A 9,928-nucleotide genomic window follows, 5' to 3' on the forward strand; every position below is an offset into this window, starting at 1 on the left:
TAAAGAGAGAAAAAAGAGAAAAAGAGAGAAAAAGAGAGAGATGAGAGAAAAAAAGAGAGAGAAAAAGAGAGAGAAAAAGAGAGAGAAAAAGGAGAGAGAGAGAAAAAGAGAGAGAGAGAAAAAGAGAGAGAGGAGAGAAAAGAGAGAGAGAGAAAAAGAGAGAGAGAGAAAAAGAGAGAGAAAAAGAGAGAGAGGAAAAAGAGAGAGAAAGAAAAAAGAGAGAGAAAGAAAAAGAGAGAGAAAAAGGAGAGAAAAAGAGAGAGAGAGAGAAGAGGAGAGAGAGAGAAAAAGAGAGAGAGAGAGAGAAAAAGAGAGAGAGAGAGAGAAAAAGAGAGAGAAAAAAAGAGAGAGAAAAAAGAAAAATTTTAACGACCACATGGGCAGGAAAGTTGAATGCCCGTTTACCCCCTGCCCGACATCCCCCTTCACTGAAGTCAATCAGGCGGGTTTTCAAACGGTGACAGAGAAACAGTGAGAGAAAGAAAACAAACAAATAGCAGGCTGCGCTCATAGATTATGGACTGATTAAAAATAATTAAATGTGTCTGTGATTTCAGAATCCGAACTCTCCATTTAAATCTCAACTTCACATCAACACGTTAGCAACGCAATGAATGACATCTAGCCAAGTTGTTTTGAGTTCTTCAAATCTGCACACCACTTACTAACAGGGAGACACACAGTCATAAATAAAAGGAGTTTCACTATGAAGTGAACTGACCTCCATTTACCGCTGTCCCAACAACAGCATTTATGTCGTACCTTCAGGACAGGAAGCAAACAAAGTACTTATATTTACAAGTGACCAAACTGACCCCAGCGCTTCACAGAGACACAAAGAAAACAGACACCAAGACAAGGAAAGAGATTTTTACGAGAGGCGACAAAAACCTTGGTTTAAGAGGTGGGTTTTAAAAGGAGAGGGAGTGGGGAATTTGGGTGGAAATTCCAGGGCATGGGGGCGAGGGGGCTGAAGCCTAGCTGCTGGAAGTGTGAGAACAGGAGTCCAGCCAGGAGCGCTTCTGAATAGTTGTACAGGGCGGTGAGAAAGGCAGGGAGGAGGGTTTCAGCAGCCAGTGGGCTGAGGTAGGGGCAGAGGGGGCGGTGTTGCAGGAGGTAGGAAGTTGGGCTGTCCTCGTGATCAAGCAGGTATTGGGTTCGGAACGCAGCCAATAGGACACTGAGGTGAGTGGCCATGGAGAGGGATGCAACTGCTGGCAAGGCTACGTCGTTTGTGGCCGTGGCGGGGGGCACTGAAGTCAATGGCCCAGATTTTGCTGCCACAATAATGGTGAGTTTAATGCACACGCTACTATCGTGTGAACCATCCTGCAACTCGTGGTGAGGGAGAGATACCTGGTGAATTGCTGGACCATTTGTGCCGTTCTGCCGTCAACCTCGCAAAAAAGGGCAGCTCACCGTCAACTTCCCTGTGAGTTTCAAGAAATTGCTGCATTGTGCATTAATTGCCTGTTAAACTCATTGCAGAAAAGTCAGGGTTAGTACTTAACAGCAGAAGTACCTTTTTAATGAGGAGATTTATGTTTCTGCAATGCCTATCCAGCCAGAAAGGGAACAACTGAAACTGTGGACTCTCACTCCTACAGGGAGTAAATTATTGTTAAGATTCAAAATTTTGTTCTGACATTTCCCTTGTCTCTTTCTCTCTTAATCCAATCTTTCTTTCCCCTCTCTTTATTTCTCTTTCTGTACCCTAATTTGATTCGAATTCACCCTATTTCCTTCTCTGTCGTTTGCTCTGTATCTTTCTCAATCCTTAAATCTCAGTGGTTAAGGAGATAGACCGTTCGTCCCGTCGTTCACCGAGGTCACTGATGCCCATTGCCCTCGCCGTTAGCAGCTCGCGCTTCCAGCAACTTGCACGGCAAAACGGTTTTGAGCTGAAGGGTGAGGGGGGAAAAAAATCCAACTAACGGGGTCATGCCGCGAGATGCTTCGCTCAAGCAAAATCCGGCCCATGCTTTGGTCTCGACCAACATTGAGCTGAAGGAAATTACAGCTCCAGCCCATAGAAAAGATACAGCACAGAAGGGGGCCATTCGGCCCATCGTGTCCGTTGCCGGCTCGAAGAACAACCAGGTGCCCATACTAATCCCACCTTCCAGCACCCGGTCCGTAGCCCTGCAGCTTACAGTACTTTAGGTGCAGGTACTTTTTAAAAAGAGTTGAGGGTCCCTGCCTCGACCACCAATTCGGGCAGCGAATTCCATACACCCACCACCCTCTGGGTAAAAAAGTTTTTCCTCATGTCCCCTCTAATCCTTCCGCCAATCAGCTTAAATCTATATCCTCTAGTTCTTGAACTCTCCGCCAGGGGAAACAGGTACTTCCTGTCTACTCTATCTGGGGACCTCATAATTTTGTGCACCTCAATCAAGTCTCGCCTCAGCCTCCTCTGCTCCAAGGAAAACAACCTCAGCCAATCCAATCTCTCCTCCCAGCTGCAATTTTCAAGCCCTGGCAACATTCTTGTAAATCTTCTCTGCACTCTCTCCAGAGCAATTACGTCCTTCCTGTAATGTGACCAGAACTGCGCACAATACTCCAGCTGTGGCCTTACCAGCGTTTTATACAGTTCCATCATTACATCCCTGCTTTTGTATTCTATACCTTGGCTCATAACGAAGAGCATTCCGTATGCCTTCTTCACAACCTTATCTACTGGTACTGCCACCTTCAGGGACCTGTGCACATGCACTCCAAGGTCTCTCACTCCCTCGACCCCTCTCAGTATATTCCCATTTACTGCGTATTCCCTTTTCCTGTTTGCCCTCCCGAAGTGCATTACCTCACACTTCTCTGGGTTGAACTCCATTTGTCACTTTTCCGCCCACTCCACCAACCTTCTTGGAGTCTCCGGCTAGCCTCTTCACGGCCAATTTTTGTGTCGTCTGCAAATTTGTCAATCGTGCCCCCGACATTCAAGTCCAAATCATTAATATATACCACAAACAGCAAGGGACCCAACACTGAGCCCTGTGGCACACCACTGGAAACGGATTTCCATTGATTTTTACCCTTTGTTTCCTGTCACTGATCCAATTCGCCATATTTCCCTGTATCCCATGGGCGTTTACTTTTATGACCAGTCTGCCATGTGGGACCGTGTCAAATGCCTTACTAAAATCCATGTAGACAACATCCACTGCACCACCCTCATCAATCCTGCTTGTCACTTCTTCAAAGAATTTAATCAGATTTGTAAAGCATGACCTAACCTGAACAAATCCATGCTGACTATCCCTGATTAAACCATGACTTTCCAAGTGACAGTTTATCCTATCGCATGGCTTGATTCCCAGCCAAAAACTCACAAATATCCATTATTCTATATATAAACCATCTGAACCCCTCGATTAGATTCCAGCCTGTAACTCACTCCCGGGTATCCATTATTCTGTATATAAACCATCTGAACCCCTCGATTAGATTCCAGCCTGTAACTCACTCCCGGGTATCCATTATTCTATATATAAACCATCTGAACCCCTCGATTAGATTCCAGCCTGTAACTCACTCCCAGGTATCCATTATTCTACATATAAACCATCTGAATCTCTCGATTAGATTCCAGCCTGTAACTCACTCCCAGGTATCCATTATTCTATATATAAACCATCTGAACCCCTTGATTAGATTCCAGCCTGTAACTCACTCCCAGGTATCCATTATTCTGTATATAAACCATATGAACCCCTCGATTAGATTCCAGCCTGTAACTCACTCCCAGGTATCCATTATTCTATATATAAACCATCTGAATCCCTCGATTAGATTCCAGCCTGTAACTCACTCCCAGGTATCCATTATTCTATATATAAACCATCTGAACCCCTCGATTAGATTCCAGCCTGTAACTCACTCCCAGGTATCCATTATTCTATATATAAACCATCTGAATCCCTCGATTAGATTCCAGCCTGCAACTCACTCCCGGGTATCCATTATTCTACATATAAACCATCTGAATCTCTCGATTAGATTCCAGCCTGTAACTCACTCCCAGGTATCCATTATTCTATATATAAACCATCTGAACACCTCGATTAGATTCCAGCCTGTAACTCACTCCCAGGTATCCATTATTCTATATATGAACCATCTGAACCCCTCGATTAGATTCCAGCCTGTAACTTACTCCCAGGTATCCATTATTCTGTATATAAACCATATGAACCCCTCGATTAGATTCCAGCCTGTAACTCACTCCCAGGTATCCATTATTGTATATACAAACCATCTGAACCCCTCGATTCGCGTCCAATCTGTAACTCACAAGTATTTATTGTGTTCAAATCTCCTTCAAAGAATGAATTTTAAGTTACTTACTTGCGGAGGCATTTGATGGTCCATCACTTGAGAATAATTACTCGGGTATTGAGCAGGTTGATGTCCGGTGGGGTACCAGTAATTGGAGGCATATCCAGGATATGGCATTTCCTAGGAAACACGAGTAAAAAAAAATAAAACACCCTGAAGTAAGGCGTGCAGTTCACCAAGAACTTGACTCAGAACGCTGCCAGAACCTCGACACAGCATAAGGTAGCTCACCACCTTACAGTCAATCAATACAAAAAGCACTCATGCACTGTAGCATGGAATAAAATGACATCGAAACAAACCAGATTAGGCTGTGATTCACGGGTGACATCTTCCTCAAGAGAATCGAAAGACAAACAGCTCATCAAATAGATATAAAAACACAATTTATTTAATAATATCAGGGAGACTCAGCTCAGCAGGAGACAGTTCTTCACAGCTGGGACAGTTAGAATTACAGCTGTGAAGGGGTGAGATGTTCCACACAGACTCATCCATCAAGTCAGCTGACAGTAAAGTTGTGCCCACGCTGGTCCACGGGGGCAACATGCAGAATGAATAATGGTCGTTGAGGGACTCCCGGGATAAACCTCTGGACAATATCTAACCACACAAAATATTTACCCTGCAGTAGAAAGGCAATCCACAACAGCATGACATGGAAGAGGTTTGTTTAATAACCTCTATTATGACCATTCTCAACTGTCATCAAATCCCTGTGCCATCAGTTCACAGGATTCCTCAAACGCAAACGCAGTATATGTTTTCCAAAAAAAAAGTTTCCAGTTCTTGGAAAGAAAACGTTTGTGTGAAATTATGCCTACCCATAGCTCTAGTGAATTTGCTCCTCAGAAATAAAAAGGAACATTTGGACGCAAAAAAAGATGACCAGCATGCTGTCACTCGAAGATGGGAACGGGTGTGCACCATTCAGCCCCTCGAGCCTGTTCCCCCATTCAATTAGATCATGGCTGATCTGAATCTCAACTCCTTTGAGACAGATATCCCTTGAAACCCTGACCTAACAAAAATCTATCGATCTCAGTCTTGAAAGCCCCAATTGTCCCCCTGCGTCTATATGGGGGAAGAGTTTTCCAGATTTCTATGACCCTTTGTGAGAAAAAGTGCTTCCTGAATTCCCTCCTAAATGGCCTACCTCCAATTTTAAGATTCTGTCCCCTTGTTCTTGATTTCCCTCACAAGAGGAAATTGTTCCTCTGTATCTACCCCATCAAATCCTTTTAATATTTTAAACACCTCGATCAGATCACCTCGAGACTCAAAGGGAACGGAAACCAAAACATCAGTCAGCAGCAGGTCTGGAGCTGAAATCAAAAAACAACATGAAGTCTTGGCGGGAGTTGGATTTCCATTAAAAGCTTGACTATTGGTGTCTGGATATTCATTTGGAGAATCCACTCAAAAACCAGAATCTCTCCAGTGATAAATCAGACGAGTGGGAATGCTAATTGGGTTTGAGCATTGCAATATCAATGATGGAGTCATGTGTAAATTCCCTGCGTGGTGAGGGGCTCAGTCTCAAAGGCCTTCTCTCCTGATCATCTGTCCGGATCGAGCCAGCTCGCCTCCTCCAGAGTACGACAATTAGTTTCAGTGCTGCTGGGTGAGGGAAAGGGCAAATCGGCCAAGGCTCCTGATAGGAACAGGAGGAGGCCATTCAGCCCCTCAAGCCTGTCCCAACATTCAATAAGATCGTAGCTGATCTGTATCTTAACTCCACCTACCTGCCTTGGTTCCATAACCCTTAATATCCTTGCCGAACAAAAATCTCAGTCTCGGTTTAGAAATTTTCAACTGACCCCCAGCCTCAAAGCATTTTGGGGGAAGAGTTCCGGATTTCCACTCTCCTTTGTGTGAAGAGGTGCTTCCTGACATCGCCCCTGAATTTTGATTTTAAGGTTATGTCTCCTTGCCCTCGACTCCTCCGCCAGCAGAAAAAGTCTCTACCCACCCTATCAATTCCTTTCACAATCCTAAAGACCTCAATCAAATCACCCCTTAACTTTCCACATTCCAGGGAATACAAGCCCAGTTTATGTAATCTCACCTTATAATCGGGTGACTGTCACTGGCTGCTCGCTGCCAAAAGAGCATGTGAACATGTTGGGGGAAGAGGATCCAATCAGCTGCAATGCCTCCCATGGTCAAATAGCCCTTCGACACCTGCTGGTTGGATCACCCATGATACAAGGGGCACTTGGGCAAGGCACTGCAGGGTGCCCGGTGCCAATGGCACCACAACTGGGCAAGGAGGCAATGCCTTTAAGATTTTAAAAAAAAATTAGCCGACTAATTTTTAACGAAAGAGGACGGGGCTGTCCCTGCCCCTTTAAGCTGCCTCCCTCTCTCCCCCATTTTGCCTGCGGCCGCGGGGTGATTCGCGTCAGGGGGGCGGGGGTTCTTGTGCGACAGCCCCAGGCCCCGCTCTCACCTGCTTGTGGAGGCCGCTCCTCAGCCTCGGATCGTCCCATGTGGTGGTGCCCGTGTTGTGGTCGATGTAATAGGGCCAGCCGCTGTGCGGGTCCCGCTTCATCTCCCAGCCCCGAGGCAGGGACGCCACCGAGGCCTCGCTGGACATGGTCGGTCGGTCGCTCTCTCTCTCTCTCTCTCCCTTCCTCCCGCCAGCCGGCAGGCCGGCCAGCCAGCTTCCCAGCCGGCCCCCGGGCGCTCTCTGCCAGCCGCCGCGCTCCGACTCTCTGGCGGTTCGGCTCCAGGCCGCACTCCCGTCCAACCGAGCGCCAGGCAGCAGGGGATTGATTGACAGCCGCGCCGACCAAACAGACCGCTCGACGGATCGCCTCGTCACCCAAAACCCACCAATCGCCGAGAGGCGGGGGGCGGGCTCAGAGCGCAGTGACGTGCGTTAAATGGGAAAGGTTCGGCGGAGCTGTCAATCAAAGAGTCATCAGGACACACCCACTCACAGGCACTGTCACACTCAGACACACCCACTCACAGGCAGTGTCACACTCACACTCAGACACACCCACTCACAGGCAGTGTCACACTCACACTCAGACACACCCACTCACAGGCACTGTCACACTCAGACACACCCACTCACAGGCAGTGTCACACTCACACTCAGACACACCCACTCACAGGCACTGTCACACTCACACTCAGACACACCCACTCACAGGCACTGTCACACTCACACTCAGACACACCCACTCACAGGCACTGTCACACTCACACTCAGACACACCCACTCACAGGCAGTGTCACACTCACACTCAGACACACCCACTCACAGGCACTGTCACACTCAGACACACCCACTCACAGGCAGTGTCACACTCACACTCAGACACACCCACTCACAGGCACTGTCACACTCACACTCAGACACACCCACTCACAGGCACTGTCACACTCACACTCAGACACACCCACTCACAGGCACTGTCACACTCACACTCAGACACACCCACTCACAGGCACTGTCACACTCACACTCAGACACACCCACTCACAGGCACTGTCACACTCACACTCAGACACACCCACTCACAGGCACTGTCACACTCACACTCAGACACACCCACTCACAGGCAGTGTCACACTCACACTCAACATACCCACTCACAGGCACTGTCACACTCACACTCAGACACACCCACTCACAGGCACTGTCACACTCACACTCAGACACACCCACTCACAGGCACTGTCACACTCACACTCAGACACACCCACTCACAGGCACTGTCACACTCACACTCAGACACACCCACTCACAGGCACTGTCACACTCACACTCAGACACACCCACTCACAGGCAGTGTCACACTCACACTCAACATACCCACTCACAGGCACTGTCACACTCACACTCAGACACACCCACTCACAGGCACTGTCACACTCACACTCAGACACACCCACTCACAGGCACTGTCACACTCACACTCAGACACACCCACTCACAGGCACTGTCACACTCACACTCACACACCCACTCACAGGCACTGTCACACTCACACTCAGACACACCCACTCACAGGCACTGTCACACTCACACTCAGACACACCCACTCACAGGCAGTGTCACACTCACACTCAGACACACCCACTCACAGGCAGTGTCACACTCACACTCAGACACACCCACTCACAGGCACACTCACACTCACACTCAGACACACCCACTCACAGGCACTGTCACACTCACACTCAGACACACCCACTCACAGGCAGTGTCACACTCACACTCAGACACACCCACTCACAGGCACTGTCACACTCACACTCAGACACACCCACTCACAGGCACTGTCACACTCACACTCAGACACACCCACTCACAGACACTGTCACACTCACACTCAGACACACCCACTCACAGGCACTGTCACACTCACACTCAGACACACCCACTCACAGGCAGTGTCACACTCACACTCAGACACACCCACTCACAGGCACACTCACACTCAGACACACCCACTCACAGGCAGTGTCACACTCACACTCAGACACACCCACTCACAGGCACACTCACACTCACACTCAGACACACCCACTCACAGGCACTGTCACACTCACACTCAGACACACCCACTCACAGGCACACTCACACTCAGACACACCCACTCACAGGCACTGTCACACTCACACTCAGACACACCCACTCACAGGCACTGTCACACTCAGACACACCCACTCACAGGCACTGTCACACTCAGACACACCCACTCACAGGCAGTGTCACACTCACACTCAGACACACCCACTCACAGGCACTGTCACACTCACACTCAGACACACCCACTCACAGGCACTGTCACACTCACACTCAGACACACCCACTCACAGGCACTGTCACACTCACACTCAGACACACCCACTCACAGGCACTGTCACACTCACACTCAGACACACCCACTCACAGGCACTGTCACACTCACACTCAGACACACCCACTCACAGGCACTGTCACACTCACACTCAGACACACCCACTCACAGGCAGTGTCACACTCACACTCAGACATACCCACTCACAGGCACTGTCACACTCACACTCAGACACACCCACTCACAGGCACTGTCACACTCACACTCAGACACACCCACTCACAGGCACTGTCACACTCACACTCAGACACACCCACTCACAGGCACTGTCACACTCACACTCAGACACACCCACTCACAGGCACTGTCACACTCACACTCAGACACACCCACTCACAGGCACTGTCACACTCACACTCAGACACACCCACTCACAGGCACTGTCACACTCACACTCAGACACACCCACTCACAGGCACTGTCACACTCAGACACACCCACTCACAGGCACTGTCACACTCAGACACACCCACTCACAGGCAGTGTCACACTCACACTCAGACACACCCACTCACAGGCACTGTCACACTCACACTCAGACACACCCACTCACAGGCACTGTCACACTCACACTCAGACACACCCACTCACAGGCACTGTCACACTCACACTCAGACACACCCACTCACAGGCACTGTCACACTCACACTCAGACACACCCACTCACAGGCACTGTCACACTCACACTCAGACACACCCACTCACAG

General features: G+C 48.8%; 1 protein-coding gene across 1 annotated transcript in view; it reads right to left on the bottom strand.

Annotated features, from left to right (window-relative positions):
• Window positions 1-7,129, bottom strand: part of bag4 (BCL2 associated athanogene 4) — a 20,179-nt gene extending 13,050 nt beyond the window's left edge. Inside the window, exons 1-2 of the mRNA XM_068001219.1 lie at window positions 6,794-7,129; window positions 4,351-4,461 (exon numbers count right to left, since the gene is read on the bottom strand). Coding sequence (XP_067857320.1) covers window positions 4,351-4,461; window positions 6,794-6,940 — 258 coding nt within the window. The 5' untranslated portion in view covers window positions 6,941-7,129. The remainder of the gene's footprint in view (window positions 1-4,350; window positions 4,462-6,793) is intronic.
• Window positions 7,130-9,928: the final 2,799 nt, after the last annotated feature.

The sequence above is a fragment of the Heptranchias perlo genome, chromosome 20 (assembly GCF_035084215.1).
Source record: "Heptranchias perlo isolate sHepPer1 chromosome 20, sHepPer1.hap1, whole genome shotgun sequence".
Classification (NCBI taxonomy): domain Eukaryota; kingdom Metazoa; phylum Chordata; class Chondrichthyes; order Hexanchiformes; family Hexanchidae; genus Heptranchias; species Heptranchias perlo.